Source organism: Amblyraja radiata, chromosome 27, assembly GCF_010909765.2.
Source record: "Amblyraja radiata isolate CabotCenter1 chromosome 27, sAmbRad1.1.pri, whole genome shotgun sequence".
Classification (NCBI taxonomy): domain Eukaryota; kingdom Metazoa; phylum Chordata; class Chondrichthyes; order Rajiformes; family Rajidae; genus Amblyraja; species Amblyraja radiata.
In genome coordinates, this window is record NC_045982.1 from 16,693,146 (window position 1) to 16,710,787 (window position 17,642).

A 17,642-nucleotide genomic window follows, 5' to 3' on the forward strand; every position below is an offset into this window, starting at 1 on the left:
TTAAAGCTCCCAGCTTCACCCCATCAAACCAATAACCAACCCAACTGCCTTATATTCTGATGCTCAGATCAATTTATGTCCAATTAGTTATTTCAAAAATCAGTGGGACTCAATCCACACACCCCTTCCACTAACTATGTTTATGGTATTCCTTCCATCCCGCTTCCTTTCCAGTCACCATCTAACAGAATCAAACCCATTTGTCCCAGCCTTCTACTTCATCAACACTACATTCTCCAAATCTCTTTCCTATCTCCCCCAGAATTGGTCTATTTGGGAGCTTTAATAATGTAAACAAATTTTAAAGTAGATTGAATAAATATTGGGCCAATGTTAAGTTGAAACCCAATTCAAATCCGGTCTACAAATGAAATACTAATTCATTTGTACTGACCACACAGATTGACCAACTAGAAAACATTCTGTTTTTATTCCTTCTATTTGTAAGTCTTTGTCACAAAGTGACAGGAATGAGAAAGGACAAAAGAGATGGTGAACAGGACAAAGTGTGACTATGGCAAAATGTTCCAAAAATGTTTCTGTGACCAGCCCATAAATCTTTGACAAGTGCAAGAATTTCAGTTCACAGAATGGAAGATATGGTGGGCTATGACCAGTGTTCGGCATTATGTTCCCAAAGCATGATTCCTTCACATTGCCACCATTAACATATACAGACTGCAGTGAATGTCCATATTTGCCATTGAGATTTTATAGCTAGAATTCATACATCAGCTCAAAAGAGGGGAGGGAGAAGAAGGGTACTTGAACAAACAAAAATAGACACAAAGTGCTGGAGGAACTCAGCAGGCCAGGCAGCATCCCAGGAGAACATTGATAAGTGACGCTTTGGGATTCTTCTTCTTCAGAGGAAGTTCCTCATTCACTTTGTGTCTTTTTTTTTTTTTTTAGTAATTTAGCATCTGCAATTCCCCGTTTTAACCAATTAAATTTGTGTTTTCTCTCTGCTGATTCCCATAGAAAGACACCATTGAGTTTATCCACATGACTCCTGGAATGGCCAGACTGGCCGGGAAGCTAATGGAATTGGGGCTCAACACCTCCCTGTGTGCCTGGGCCCTGGACTTTCTCACCGCCAGGCCCCAGGTAGTCAATATGGGAGGGAATACATCGAAGTCCCTCACCCTGAGCACAGGATCGCCCCAGGGTTGCGTCCTCAGCCCCCTATTGTACTCCCTGTACACACATGACTGTGTGGCTAGGTTCAGCTCCAACTCAATAATTAAGTTTGCTGATGACACTGTGGTGGTGGGCCTGATCTCAGACAACAACGAGAAGGCCTACCGGGAGGAGGTGGCTGATCTAGCACTATGGTGCCAGGATAACAGCCTCCTCTTGAACATCAAAAAAACGAAGGAGCTGATCATGGACTTTAGGAGGGCACATCATCCGAGGACGTACACTCCATTGAGGATAAATGGGGATCCTGTGGATAGGGTGAACTGTTTTAAATATCTGGGAGTCCACATCTCCGAGGATATGACATGGGCATCACATGCCTCAGCACTCGTGAGTAAGGCAAGGCAGCGCCTTTACCATCTCAGGCAATTGAGGAAATTCAGAGTGTCTCCGAGGATCCTCCAGTGCTTCTACGCAGCGGCGGTGGAAAGCATCTTGTCCGGGAACATTACCATATGGTTTGGGAATTGCTCTGCCAAGGACAAGAAGGCTCTGCAGAGAGTAGTGCGTTCGGCCGAACGCACTATGGGAACTTCACTTGCCCCCCTGCAGGAACTATACATCAGGAGGTGCAACTCCAGGGCCAACAATATCATGAGATATTCCACCCCTGCAACGGACTGTTCCAGCTGCTACGGTCAGGCAAACGCCTCCGTTGCCATGCGGTGAGAACGGAGAGGTTGAGAAGGAGTTTCTTCCCAGAGGCCATTCGGACTGTAAACTCCTATTTCACCAGGGACTAACTCTACTGAACCTTTTTTCTTCCATTATTTATTATGTAAAAGAATATGTGTGTGTTATGATTGTGTTTATAGTTTGTTTGGTTGTATGTCTTTTTGCACAAAAGTCCGCGAGCATTGCCACTTTTCATTTCACTGCACATCTCGTATGTGTATCTGACAAATAAACTTGACTTGATATATATTTTTTAAATCACGGCATTCACTAATTGTGTGCATGCATGAAGAATGGTTCACACATTAGTAACCATTCTACAAGTTAGTGAGCACAAGGAAATAAATACAAAAAATAAGGTGTTTGTGTGCAATATTTTAAAAATTGTTTGCGGCTTCCATTAGCAGAGGTACAAATCACCTGCATTTTGAAAGCAAATAAGTAGTTTGTCACAACAAAAACAAATCCATAGAATGCAGGTCAGGAAAACAACATTAAAAAAGTCCTTCTATTGATGGTATGATAATGGGAAGAAACAATATGGCAATGCAGCTAGAAGGACCACTTGCTCACAGCTCCAGTAACCTTGGTTTGAACCAGACTTCCAATGCTGCCCGTTTGGAATTTGCATGTTCTCCTTGTGACCATGTAGATTTCCTCTGGCTATGGAGTTTCCTCCCACTTCCCAAAGATATACCGAACTCGCTAATTGGCTTCTCCTAATTGTTACGAGTGTGTATGTGACTATTCGAAATGCATGCAACTCAGCAAGTCGGGCAGAATCCTTGGAGGACATGGATAGGTGAAGTTTCGGGATGGGACACCTCCGGCTGATCATTGAGGTGGGGGGGGGGTGGAGAAGTGGGTGTTAGACAAAGCCCGTCATGTGATGGGTGAATACAGGTGAGCAGGAGTTTTGATTGGCAGATTGGTGGACATGACCAGAGATGAAAAGATGAAAAAAGGGTGCAAGATAAAGGGCAGGAGAAAAGAGTAAAATGTGAAGCCAGAGGAATGGATATAGGTGGAAACGGGGGAGGATGAGAAAGGTAGGTGGAGGGGAGAGAGAAAGAGAAAAAAAAATCCCAATGTTGGGCGAGTCCAGAACCAGGGGCCACAGTCTTAGAATAAAGGGGAGGTCATTTAAGACTGAGGTGAGAAAAAACTTTTTCACCCAGAGAGTTGTGAATTTATGGAATCCCCTGCCACAGAAGGCAGTGGAGGCCAAGTCACTGGATGGATTTAAGAGAGAGTTAGAGAGAGCTCTAGGGGCTAGTGGAGTCAAGGGATATGGGGAGAAGGCAGGCACGGGTTATTGATAGGGGACGATCAGCCATGATCACAATGAATGGCGGTGCTGGCTCGAAGGGCCGAATGGCCTCCTCCTGCACCTATTTTCTATGTTTCTATGTCTATGTTTCTAAAGAGGGAGAAATGTAAAAATGGAGAATTGAATATTCATACCGCTGGGTTAGAAGCTACCCTAGTGGAATGAGGTGTTGTTTCTCCAATAGAGAATAAAATAGGACCAATGTAAATGGGTGCTTGATGTTTGGCGTGATCTTGTTAGGATAAATGATCCTGTTGTGTCACTAGAACTATAAACTCTGCGTCATGTTTTGCTCATGCACCCCGTGATCAGATAAAGCAATATCAGTTTCAATTAAGTAATTCGCTTCTGGTTAGCAATGGAACTAGGGATTTTTCAGGAGATAAAGGCAAGATCACAAATTTATCTGTCAAAAAATGAACTGCACATATTGGTACAACCCAATAATTCAAAACATAGAAAGACTTATGGCAAAGTAAAAGAGATAATACAAGGAAAAGCCAAACATACAAATAGCATTGAAAAGTTCTGTTTTTTCCACTTGCTTTTGCCAGTTAACATAAATCTTTCACATTCATTAACAAAGCAGAGGATGTGAAGTGGGTGGAAAGATTATCCATTGCTAGTTTTATTTTGCCAGCATATACCAGCAGAGCTCTAGATAATGGACACACACTATTCGCTTAATCCCATTAGGAAACTGTGGGAACAAAATAGGATACACATTTCTTCATTGGAAGATAAATAATTGCCTCAGATAATTAAATCTAAAGTTTGCCCTTGAAATGTTTTAAATTTCAGGCTTCAGAGGTTTTGTGATTCTGAAGAACTTATCCTGCTCATTGGATTATGCTGCTTCCTTAAACCAATCCTCTAAGATATCTCCACCTATGTTCCCTGGCAGCTATGTCCTAATATCATTCATAACAAGCTTGTTGTTGATACTTGCAAAAATCAAAGTGAAAATCCAATTTCACATACATTTCTCTTCAGAACCGCTGATTAAATAATGAAATGTCGATTTTTTTTTTTTGTTAAATCCTACCCTTTGAAGGCTGCAAACAGTCAAAAAGTAGCCGAAATCAAAATTTGGTACCAAGTAACAATTTTATTCAATGGTGGGGAAAGAGACAGCCTACTAATGTTGCCACCAAAAAAAAAAGTTCTTATCAGAAGTTACTGTCTGGGGTTATTGTTGAAGCAAACGAAAAGGAAGTTTACACAAAATTGCTGGGGAAACTCAGCGGGTGCAGCAGCATCTATGGAGCGAAGGAAATAGGCGACGTTTCGGGCCGATACCCTTCTTCAGACTGATGGGGGGTGGGAGAAAGAAGGAAAAGGGGAGGAGGGGGAGGAGCCCGAGGGCGGGCGGATGGGAGGGTGGGAGGAAGTTTACTTCACTTTGACCCAGCAACAATACTGATGAAAGGCTACATGGGGATTTGGGTCACGTCTTGCTTCTGAACGCTGAAGCTTATTCTTTGATGTTCAAATGTTATTTTATAAAAAAAAGAAAAAAGGGTTTTATTTTTATAATGCCTTTCATAACCTTATAGCAAAGTATTTATAACTAATTACATTTTTTTAAAGCGCTGTTATTATTGTAGTAGGGATAACAGCAGCCAATTTTACACACAATGTTAGAAAATGATCAAATAAATGCATTTCAGCTATTTTGACTGAGGGGGTCTACATTGCCAAGAATTAAACGACTACATTTCGTCAAACCTTTTACATGCATCTTTGATTCAACGCCAACTATGCAGCACTGAGGACAGGCCTGAGGAGTTCAATCTGAACCATGGTGGTGGCCACAAATGATTTATAGGCACCATGGTTCCATCCCATTGTCTGGCAAAAATAGCCAAATCCATCAACCTGTTTGCAGTTCACCAACTGACCTCTATCGCTCTCGGCATCACCAAAAAGCATTGGACAAATGAACAAGATTATCTTGGAGTCTTTGCAATGAAGGTTTTACAGGGACACCTGTGCTGGGCAGTAGGCCTCTCAGATGGAAAGGTGGCCAAAAGGACAAGGAAAGGACAACTGGCAGTCAGCGAACAGTCACAGGGACTGGTAACGTGAGAATTTCATTGACAGGAGAAATGAATTAATAAGTATTGGCCAAGTATTCACATACAAGGAATTTGCCTTGGTGCTCCACACACAAGTGACAATGACATACAGTGGCAGTTAGGAATGACACACAAATCATTAATAATAAAACATCTATAAAATTAAAAGTATCAACTTGACCACTTCCTGTCTGCGCTGTATATTGATTTTAGAAAAAAGCTACCCTGTATCGCTGTGATTTTTAGCCATCTTACTCACAGTCCTCCTCTGCCAAGCCAGCCCAGAGGATTTTTCCCATCGATGAAAAATAAAAAAGTTATGAGTGTTTAAAAAAACCTTGAGATCAAATCTTGGTGTGCAATGCCACATTAGGAGGCATGGCAAAAGCCATCATCCACATTACAAAATTAAATTGAAGACATGACTTGAAAGGTCAGGATCCTCATGCACAACCCCATTAGGTGACACTCTCAAATGGCACACTGCAATCACAGCAATCAAAGGAATGTGGGCACCTTGTAGTTGAAAGTGGTCAATAGGAGGAGATTGCTTTGTGTTTTCTATATTCTTTTTTTTTTGGGGGGGGGGGAGGATTTGCTCATCACAGGCAAGAGCAGAATTTATTGTCAAGTCAAGAGTGTTTTATTGTCATATGTTCCAGATAGAACAACAACATTCTTACTTGCAACTGCACAACAGAATATGTAAACATAGTGCACTGTAAACAATATAATAATAAGTCTATTGTAGTTCAGAGCTTATTTGAGGTTGTTGTGTTTAATAGCCTGATGTCTGTAGGGAAGAAGCTGTTCCTGAATGTTACCGTTTTCAGGCTCCTGCACCTTCTTCCAGATGGCAGGGGTGAAATGAATGTATGGGCAGGATGGTGTGGGTCTCTGATGATGCTGGCTGCCTTTGAGGCAGCGACTCCTATAAATCCCTTCGATGGTGGGGAGGTCAGAGCCGGTGATGCACTGGGCGGTGTTCACTACTTTTTGCAGTTTTTTTCCCAACCCTGGACGTTCAAGTTTCCGAACCAGGCCATGATGCAACTAGTCAATATGCTGGTCCACACCTGGTTGCCTTAGAGATGGAGAGCAGCTTTCTGGAACTTCTGCTATTCATATGTCCAATTGGTGTTGGGCAAGGAGTTCCAAAAGTGATGGGAGGACTGGCAATACAAGTCCTTTGGGAAAGCTGCAACTTGGAGAGGAACCAGCAGGTGTTCTATGTATCTTCCTGGTGGTAGAAGTCAGAAGTTTGAGAGGTACTCTGGAGTACACAAGAAACTGTGGATGCTGGAATCTTGAGCAAAGCGCTGCAGTAACTCAATGGGTCAGCAGTATTGGTGGATCATCTTTTGTGTCGGGACCCTTCCGGGCGAGTAAATACTGTGTGTTTTGCACATGACATACAGTGCAGCCGCAGTGCAATGCTAGTGAGGAGAATAAATGTTTACGGTGCTTTCATGGGACACAGTTCAAGAGCAAGTTGTTGCCATCGTACTCCAAGAAAGTGGAGATATTTGGTTACACTTCTGAGCCTTTAAGAACATGGAAAGACATTGCAGTACTGGAGGGTTACTTCCTGCAGGATGCCTGGGCCTTCACCAGTCATGGTATTTGTGGCAAGTCCAGTTGTTTTTGGTCAACAGTAACCCCTATCTGGACCTCAAACCAGACTAGATCACTAACCAGTGTCGTGGCTGGTGAACCTAACTCGCAGCCAATTTACACACGAGCAGCAGAATTTTTGTTTTAATCTAGTAGAAGGGGAATGTCATTTGGTGGTCTGGAAGTAGAGGGATTTACAGCAGTAGACCAGCAGAGGTAGGAGCAAGCAGATCACAAGATCCTGAGAGAAAGCCATCAGCATGCCCCATAGGAGGAAATTGATACAATGCTTTCTGAAAACTAAAAATTCTTGTGTTACCCAGCCCTTCCAAAAGAACAGTCCATTGTGAATTCTTAAACACTAGTCCCTCAAATACAATTTGACAGAATAATACATTTCATGCAGCCTTAAAAATATATCAAAAGAGCACACATTTGAAAATGTCGTCCTGGTTCACTTAATCAATTTAGTGCATGGGATATGCTGAAATAAAAATGTACCTATTTTTAACAGACCGGATGATTTAGATATTAAAAGCTGGCAAATAATGTGAATTCTAAAGCTGGGAATAACCACAACGATGTAATCTGCAATGTTCATAAAAATTTAAGGCAGTCATTGATATCCATTGTAGTTAGAAATATCCAAATATTAGTGAGTAAAAAACTATTAGCAATTTAACATTCCAGACAAAAATCTTTCATAGATAAACAGATGGTAAAAGGTACATCATAAGCAAGAAGAAGCCAACGTTCTGATCACAAATTGAACAGAAGAAAAATAGCCAAAGAAACCATGTACATTTGAACATTTTTTAATGAAGTCTTATCATTCTAGGTTTCCAACACAGACCTAGAATAACAAGCTTCTAGGTTATTATTGAAAAACCTAGCATCACATTATAATGAACTAGCTCAGTATTTTCAATAAAAGCTGAACAGATCAAATGCAAATCAACACAACATGGAGCGAGATACAGAAAGCCAATATTACCAACAGCAGGGGTGGACTAATCTTCAATAAATCACTGTTAAGCAGAACTACAAGTGAAAATTAATCACATACACATTAAAAATATCAGATGATAAGCATTTATATCCATGGAATGTCAAAAAGCATTTTAAAGCGTTTTCAAAAGCGACTTCAAGACCTGACATACAGCATAATTACACTGCAGGTGCAAAAATGGAACCAAAAATGTCCCCGCTTTTGATATCATGGTTTACTATCAGGGACTTGGAGTCGGGGATGTTGCCAAACGGATAGCGGAGACTCTGATCCCGGCGGAGGAGAACGACCAGCGCCCGCTGTGAGTCCCCATCACACCGTCAGTGGCAGCCCCTTCACCTGTGGTCCCCCTCGCTGGCTCCTGCCCCCCTCCCCCGTGATACCCCCCTCTCCCCCATGGCTCTTCCCCATCTTTTCTCCAAGCTCTCTCTCTCCCCCTCTTGTGACAGAAAAGACATATCCATCTAAGACAAAATGTTCAATGTACAGGTGACCCCTGCGTCAAGGGAAGACTGAGTTCCTAGAAAAGGGGTTGTATGGAGATTTCCCTAAAAGCCACACCATTTACACTACATGGGCTGAAGCAACTCCTTGGCCCCAAAGGAAACTTTCCTAAAAAAACCCCGTCAATTATTGGTATTTAGCCCATTGCATTGTGCACCTTGGATGCATGAGATCCAATAGGTCGAGATGAGCATTGAGCACAACCCGTGTTTAAACCTCCAAGCAATGCCAGGCCTCACAGCTCGTACGCATGCGTCTACAGTCTGGCTCATTTCCAACAACACAGACAGATTCAACTTGAGCATTATAGAAGGTAAAGGGATACTGAATTCGTGCAACGAGTTTTAAATGCACCTTTAAAGCACTTCAACCTAATGTGATACGAATTATATACAGTTAGGTGTACTCGGGAGCGCGTGTTAAGTTACATATGCGGCAAATTATCAACCGCTGCAGAATATAACATATCCATTGCAGTTTAAAATGATACTCCAGGGCAGAATTCAGGAACCACTAAACAATGCACATTAAGTGCAACAGGAAACAGCAAATCTCGAAACAAAAGTAAACCTGGAGCGGAGGAAGACCAGAACATAGGATGTCTTTGTCTGCGGGTTGTGTCTTTTTAATACATTTCAACTGGAAGGAAATTGACAGAGTTTCAGAATGGGAACAGAATGAGACCAAACACCGTCAGATTTCGCTGACAGATTTATTACATCATCAGGAAATGAAAATCTGAGATACTTCACTAATCCAAAAGCATCATCTTCCTCATTGTCAGGAGAAGTCTAAACTTGCCGACCAGCCGACTCCCTCCCTAGACAGGTCTGACACATCTTGCCCTCACACACACCCAGTGAAACAGGTTATGGTTTAAACGAAGAACATTATTCGGATTTAAAATAACGTTATCTACAATCCAACCATATACATTGTGTGGGATATATCCGTCTAATGCAGGACAGTTTAAAGCCATCCCATCACACCAAATGGTAATTTGCTGATAACATTATCTAAAGACAAAGAGATTAATTGGAGAGTCAGTGATCTTATAAATCTTAATACTAATCTACTTTCCAGACAGAAAGATACCAGACAGCATTTTAATATAATCCGCACAAGAATATATAATAAAAGCTTTCAAGCACGGCAAAACATTCTCAGAAATATACTATGGTATATAAAAAAATATACTTGGCTGTCACTTACATAAGATACAAGAAGTAATTAATTTGACAATTGTGCCCTAACAAAACTGAGTCAAAGCCCTACAAAGTATATTTCCCGTTTAAAAGAGGACATTTAAACAATGTTATAGTGGATCTGTGTCGCCAACAGCAAAACGACGCTCAAAGCGATTAATTCATACCTTGGACAAGATGAGACAAAAGGGAGGGGTTGGAAAACAAAACATATATCAAAGAAGAAATGCACAATTATGGGGAATGCATCCCAATGCCTCTGCGGGTGCGAGCGTTTAGTGGTGAATTCAGGAAAAATGTTTCCAGCCATTCTGTGGCGGCTTTGGGCGAACGCCGGGCAATGAAAGGAAAGCTGGTTCAACCTCAGGCAGCGGCTTATTCCACAAGAGTTATCCATTACCTTTGTACCTCTCCAGGACGTTCTCGTAGGCCTGAACGTACTCCTTCTCCTCGGCGAAGGTGCTGGGGATCTGACCGGGCACATAGCCGGCCATGGTGGGAGTGTTCGGGCAGGAATGCTCGCTGCTCCCGGCGCCGGAGAGCGGCTGCGACGGGCCGCTCTCTGCCCCGCTCCTCCGGCTCACAGCAACACGGGCGGGCGTCAAGCGCTGGAGCAGACTCTGGCTTGGCTCCGGGGAGATTTCTCCGGGATGAATGTCTCTGTCTCCCTTTCTCCTCCCCGCCGATTCCTGCCCCTTTTATTTTCTGCTGATGAATGGCTGCTCGGGCTGCCGGACTGTGTAGCAGCGCCGCCCGGAGTCTGACTCACTCTGGCACGCAGGCCGGCCCCATTGCCTGTGTGAGCGCACGGAGGGGGAGCCAGAGAGTCGGCTCCTCGGCTGCCCGGCTCCAGGCTCATCACCTACTCTCGCCCAACCCCTCCCCGCACCTCCACACCCACCCACGGTGCCGGGGGAGCTCGCTGGCACATCTGGTGCTGAGACACCAACAGGGTGAACGCGTGTCTGGGAGAGGGAGATAGCAGCTTGGCAACATTTACACCTTTATTTCCTTATCGAACTGAGTTGATTAGGAATGGTGACCAATACTCTCTTGAACTTCTACAGGTGTAAGGTAGAGAGCATATTGGCCTGGTTCGGCCACTTGAACGCCCATGAACGAAGGAGATTACAAAAGGTGGTCAACACTACCCGATCCATCACGGATACTGACCTCCCCACCATCGAATAGATGGGACCGAGTGGGACTGCCTCAAAAAGCCTTCAATGACCCACACCAACCTGACCACGCTCTTGTTTCACTACTACCATCAGGGAAGAAAGTCCATGCTCTTCCAGACTGAAATACTCGAGTCAAGAGTGTTTTATTGTCATATGTCCCAGATAGAATCATGAAATTCTTACTTGCTTGCAGCACAACAGAATACAGTATGTAAACATAGTACACTGTAAACAACAATATAAACGAGAGAAAAAAAGTTCAGTGTGTGTATATACACATACTCATAAGTATACACACACATTTATATTACAGACACAAAAAACAAACAATAATAGTGCAATAATAATAATAATCTATTGTAGTTCAGAGCTTATTTGAGGTTGTAGTGTTTAATAGCCTGATGGCTGTAGGGAAGTAGCTGTTCCTGAACCTGGAGGTTACCGTTTTCAGGCTCCTGTACCTTCTTCCCGATGGCAGTGGTGAAATGAGTGTGTAGCCAGGATGGTGTTGGGTCTCTGATGTTGTTGGCTGCTTCTTTGAGGCAGCAGCTCTAATAAATCCGTTCGGTGGTGGGGAGGTCAGAGCCGGTGATGCAGGGGCAGTGTGAGCCGGGGCAGTGTTCACAACTAGGCAACATAACTAAACTTGCACTTATGTAAACAATTCACAATAGGTGGTCCTGTTTCCTGAATGACCTGTGTTATTGCAACTGGAGGATGGTGAGGGGTTTCTGTCGACTTCAATGATGCCCGGGCTCGCTGCTCTTCCAGTTTTGGCCACTGTTGGTGCCACACTGGAAAGGCGAGTGAGAATGAGAGAGCCGGTGGACAGTAACCCTCGGCCGAGTCACCGGCATCTTCCACAGGGTGCACCAGCGAGTCCTTCTTCACTAGCAGCCGCACCGTCCGGTTCACGTGGCTGGTGGAGCAGCACACGTTGTAGCCCCTGGCCGACAGCGTTTCTTCAGGCTGCCGCCACTGACAGGACGTGCTTGGTCAACACGGGGCTCCCGCCCCTCTCACCAGCTGCTGCTTCTTCCTGTCAGTCGTCACTTTCTCCACTCTACCTCTCCCCCCAGTCACTGACACCTTCCACCTTAACTCCAGGGAGAAGGAGGAGGAATTTGCAATGGAGGGGAGACCAAGCGATGGCCGACAGGATGAAGCAGCAGCGGTGAAGAGGGAAGGAAGCCCCACGGTGTCCAAGCATGTCTTGTCGGTGGCAGCGGCCTGAAGAAAGTCCTGTTGGCCAGGGGTTACAACGTGAGCCGCAACAACAGCCACACCAATGTGTGGCAGTCGGTGAAGAAGGGCTCGCTGGTACAGACAGCGGCATTGGCACCTTGTTTTAAGGTGTAACGACTCAAAGTGATGGTTTAACACACCAGATCAGGCAGCATGTCTGGAGAGCATGGACAGGTGACGTTTCTCGTCAGGACTCTTCTGCAAACTGAAGGGTCCCGACACGAAACATCACCTAACCATGCTCTCTAGATATGTTGCCTGACCCGCTGAGTTATTCCAGCACTTTGTGTCGTCTTGTGTATTAACCCGCAGTTCTTTGACTACCTAGATTTCTGGTAATTCTGACATGCATGAAATCTGATTCACGTAAGGGCATACAGAATGTAACCCTTACGTAAGTTGGAGAGTGTTCGTATAGGGGTCTGAAAACCGTGATGTCCAGGTTCAAGAACAGCTTCTTCCCAACAACCATCAGACACATGAACACTAGGAAACCAACTGGACTTTGAACTGACTTGGTTGTACTAAGGACTTTTTGCACTAGTATTGCAGCGTTTTGTTTTGTTTGTTTATTATATGTAATCTGCGATAACTGTGTTGACATGCCTGTTGTGCTGCTGTAAGTATTAACTTCATTATTCGTTGTCGGTTCATAAGACAATAAAACATTCCTGGCTCTTGAACATCATCTAACTCCACCAGCTGCAGATGCAGGAAATCTAACAAAGCAGAAATTGCTGAAAATATTCGATGCGTTAGGCAGCACTGGTGGAGGCACAGAGTTAGCCTTTCAATGATCCCTCTTCAGATTATTCATCATCTTGCTGACAATCATATTCCAATTCCAAAGGAGATTATGGAAAGAAATATACATTTCTCTCTGATCCCTTCTCATCCTCTGTTTCACGAGGAACCATTGCAGCATCTTGTAGGTAAAATTCTTCATTTGAATAAATCTCATCTGCCCCCTCTTTAAGCCGTACACATCTTTCTGAACGGAGGCGGCACAGTGGTGTAGCGGTAGAGTTGCTGCCTTACAACGCCAGAGATCCGGGTTCAATCCTGACTAAGAGTGCGGTCAGTAGACAGTTTGTACGTTTTCCCAGTGTTATCCGGGTGCTCCGGTTTCCTGCTGCACTCCAAACACGTGCAGGTTTGTAGATTAATTGGCTTTGGTACAATTGTAAATTATGTCTATGGTGTAAGATAGTCGGGGTGATCACTGGTTGGCATGGACTCAGCGGGCCGAAGGACCTGTTTCCATGCTGTATCCCTAAAGTCTAGAATCTAGCGCAATGGATGCCCTGAAGAAGGAGCACTCAGTGTCCACCAGTACACTGGATTTCTACCACATCCAATAGGCAAAAGAAGAACTGGTGAGCATTGTCTTTACCCAAAATAACATGCATGTTTCATTTTAGAAATGATCATTATTTACAATTTGGGCAACTACTAAAGGGACAGAGAGAGTGATGGTCTTCCTTATATTGTAGTTTTCTATTGTGGAAGAGTAAATACGAAAGATTTGGATGTGTTAGTGTTCTCCACCATTATAAATGGGCAGATTGGGGACTTCCCAACCAACTGATGAGAGAATTAAATGTACGTGTTAATCATCACCTCACATTAACTTGAATTCATTTATGAGTAACTGTGATAATCTTCATTATGTTCATTTGCAACATTCCTGCTTCCAATATAGAACACAAAATTATTGGCCTTCCCTTCAGGGCATTCACACATGTAGCAGCTGTTAATCAAATTCTTGGGCGATAAATACACAGAGAAACTGATATCTTCTGAGAATGTACAGCCTCGGGTTTATACCTATTGTCCAGAGCAGATATTTGTTCTTTGTTGGGTCTACTTTGGCACTTGATTAAGATTTCAACTGGGAACTCAAGGTTGCACTAAGGCAAGCAAGTGCAGACAATGCCTGGAAGAGTTTTGGAGAGGACATGATAATGGTGATAGTCATCTTTGGCTCTGTCCATCTAAGGATAGACATAAAACATACAATTATTGCGAGGATGGAGAACATTTATAATGTAATTCCAGACTTTCCACGGTTGCTCACCACAAGTGTAGGGAGAATGGAAGAGTCCAATTCAAGAATAAGTGGGTTCAAATTGTAGGGTATTGTGAAGACATTTTCAGAGGACCATTGATTCTGTCTAAGTCACAATGATAATGGCTTTGGATGCTGCCATGTCTTACATCAAATGTTCTCCAACAGAATGGCAAGAGCCTGGATCAAGAAGGGATGATAGTCAAAAAGGACACAAAATTCTGAATCCACTTATAAGCGCACATTTCATCCATTGGTAACTCCACCCAACCTAAACAAAAGCTAAGTCTGTCCCTACACAGGTTTCAGAGAGCAATATTTGGCACAGTGATCTGACTAGTGATTTGAGTGGCCTCCCTCTATTCATGCTGACGTCTCAAACGGGAGAGTAGGAGGAAAAAGCTGCAAGCTTAGTCATTCAGCAAAGGCTGAATTTTCATCCACATACCTGCTTCATAAATTAAACTGTGTAGGAAGAAACTGCAGAAGCTGGTTTAAACCGAAGATAGGCAAAAAAAGCTGGAGTAACTCAGCGAGTCAGATAGCATCTCTGGAGAAAAGGAATAAGTGACATTTTGGGTCGAGACCCTTCCTCAGACTGTGAGTCAGGGGAAAAGGAAATGAGAGCTATAGACGGTGATGTAGAGAGATAAAGAACAAATTAAAGAAAGATATGCAAATAAGTAAAGATGATAAAGGAAGCAGGCCATTGCGACCCGTGGCCTAGGTACAGACAATGAGGCTCTACAAGACATCTTTGAAGCTGGTTCGACTTGGGTAGGGGAGGGATAGAGAGAGGGGGAATGCAACGGTTATTTGAAGTTGGAGAAATCAATATTCACATCGCTGGGTTGTAAACTGCCCAAGCGAACTATGATCGGCTGTTCCTCCAATTTATGTTTGGCCTCACTCTGACAATGGAGGAGGCCGAGGACAGAAAGGTCAGTGTGGGAATGGGAAGAGGAATTAAAGTGTTTGACAACCAGGAGATCAGATAGGTCCAGGCTGACTGAGTGAATGTGTTCAGCGAAATGATTGCCCAGTCTACTGTTTGTTTTGCTACTGCACTGTAACATTGCCCATTTCTCTTCTCTATCTTTGCTTATTTCTATTAAGAGCCATAATATTAATATTCCAAAGAGTATCTTGGCCAGACTCTCATCGTCAACACAATATAATTCATACTCTTAACTCATTCTGTGTTAATTCATCATGTGTTTGGTGATTTACAATGGCCCCTGTTTTGACAAAGCATCCATTTAAAAAAAATACCCTTCTTGTTTTCTAGTCCATCCATAAAAATGCTGATCAAAACCCTCTTTTAAGCCAATATTTCATTCTGTTTACAATGTTTCCAAATATTTGATAAATAGTATTCATATTGCCATGGAATATTTCATTATGTTAGATGTGCAATATAAATGCAACCCTTTATTGTTGTTGAAATATACTGTCCCCTAATAAAAGACTGCTTTGATGCGAGGTTGTACAGGATACCATGTGCGGGTAGTTGATTACCAGCTGTACTTGTGGATAAGCAGGAATGCTCATTCATCCTGACTAATTTCAGTGCACACATGCTCTATTAAACCAGAAATTTAAATTTGACTTCCTTCAGTGGAACACGTGCAACATCATACGTGAGATTGTTTTGTTGACATTGCAATTGTGATAAATGGCATAAACTCAACAGCTGAGTTTCAGCAGCTCAAAATAAATAAATGTGAGGTTATCCATTTTGGTGGCAAAAACAGGAAAGCAGACTATTATCTAAATGGTGGCCGACTAAGAAAAGGAGAGATGCAGCGAGACCTGGGTGTCATGGTACACCAGTCATTGAAAGTAGGCATGCAGGTGCAGCAGGCAGTGAAGAAAGCGAATGGTATGTTAGCTTTCATAGCAAAAGGATTTGAGTATAGGAGCAGGGAGGTTCTACTGCAGTTGTACAGGGTCTTGGTGAGACCACACCTGGAGTATTGCGTACAGTTTTGGTCTCCAAATCTGAGGAAGGACATTATTGCCATAGAGGGAGTGCAGAGAAGGTTCACCAGACTGATTCCTGGGATGTCAGGACTGTCTTATGAAGAAAGACTGGATAGACTTGGTTTATACTCTCTAGAATTTAGGAGATTGAGAGGGGATCTTATAGAAACTTATAAAATTCTTAAGGGGTTGGACAGGCTAGATGCAGGAAGATTGCTCCCGATGTTGGGGAAGTCCAGGACAAGGGGTCACAGCTTAAGGATAAGGGGGAAATCCTTTAAAACCGAGATGAGAAGAACTTTTTTCACACAGAGAGTGGTGAATCTCTGGAACTCCCTGCCACAGAGGGTAGTCGAGGCCAGTTCATTGGCTATATTTAAGAGGGAGTTAGATGTGGCCCTTGTGGCTAAGGGGATCAGAGGGTATGGAGAGAAGGCAGGTACGGGATACTGAGTTGGATGATCAGCCATGATCATATTGAATGGCGGTGCAGGCTCGAAGGGCCGAATGGCCTACTCCTGCACCTAATTTCTATGTTTCTATGTTTCTAAAACTCAGTGCGGTGTCTATGAGATACTATGGAATTTCAGCAGCAGAAGAAATGCACAGCATCACAGTCTATAACACCATGTCCCAGGAGATCTATCCCTCTATTACTTACAAACACAGGAATTAACCCTGTTTCTTTGAGGAGTACAGAAAGGTGGCGTTGGGTATTCCAAAAAAAGGTGTCAACATAAGGAAATGTCTACAAAGGACCATATGCACACTAAACAACAAGACAACGTACAACGGTTAGAGATAAGTGATAAATGATCTTACCACATCAACTCATGAACAGTGTGGAGAAATAAATAGCGAACAGCAGGATGAGGCTCCAAGAACCTCAACATCCTTAGCAGTAATGGGGCCCAGCATGTGAGTACTGAAGAGATAGACTGAATCATTTGCTGTCATGTTCAGCTACAATTGCTGAGTGGATGTTCCATACTGGTTCCTTCCAATGATCTCCACCATTACAGAAGTCAGTCTACTGCATTCCAATGCACTCTAAGAAACAGCTCAGGACACTCAATGCAGCAAAAGTTATCGAACCGTACCACATCATGGCTATAATACCAAAGCTCTGCATTCAGGAAAATCACCATTACCAGAGATGTGGTATGAGCAAATAGTGAGGATGCAGACTGATATTATCCTTGGTACTTAAAAGAAATGACTAAAACAATATAAGAAAGAAGAACTAGGCCACATAGCACCTCAGCTTTTCCCACCATTCAGTATGATTGTGGCTGATCTTCCCTAGGCCTCATCTCATCTTCTGTGCCAGTTCCAAAAAATTATCTTATTCTTCCATAACTACCTCTGGTCATCAAGCTTCCACAATCCGCCAATGCAGAGAGTTCCAGAGATTCACCATCCTCATTGTAAAGAACTATCAACACAGCTCAATTTTAAATGATCATGTCCTAATCTTGCAACAATGTCCCCTAATTCAAGATTATCTCACTAGGCAAGAGTTTGGGTTGCTTATAACCCGGCGGTATGAA

At 43.2% G+C, this 17,642-nt stretch overlaps 1 protein-coding gene across 12 annotated transcripts in view; it reads right to left on the bottom strand.

Annotated features, from left to right (window-relative positions):
• The window catches only part of macf1 (microtubule actin crosslinking factor 1), a 437,138-nt gene that overhangs the window by 397,580 nt on the left and 21,916 nt on the right, over positions 1-17,642 (bottom strand). The window contains exon 1 of one of the 12 annotated variants that reach the window (XM_033045284.1): positions 10,016-10,401. The exons of the other annotated variants lie outside the window; for them this stretch is intronic. Coding sequence (XP_032901175.1) covers positions 10,016-10,109 — 94 coding nt within the window. The 5' untranslated portion in view covers positions 10,110-10,401. Of the gene's footprint in view, positions 1-10,015; positions 10,402-17,642 lie in introns of those variants that run through there. 12 annotated transcript variants of the gene reach the window in all.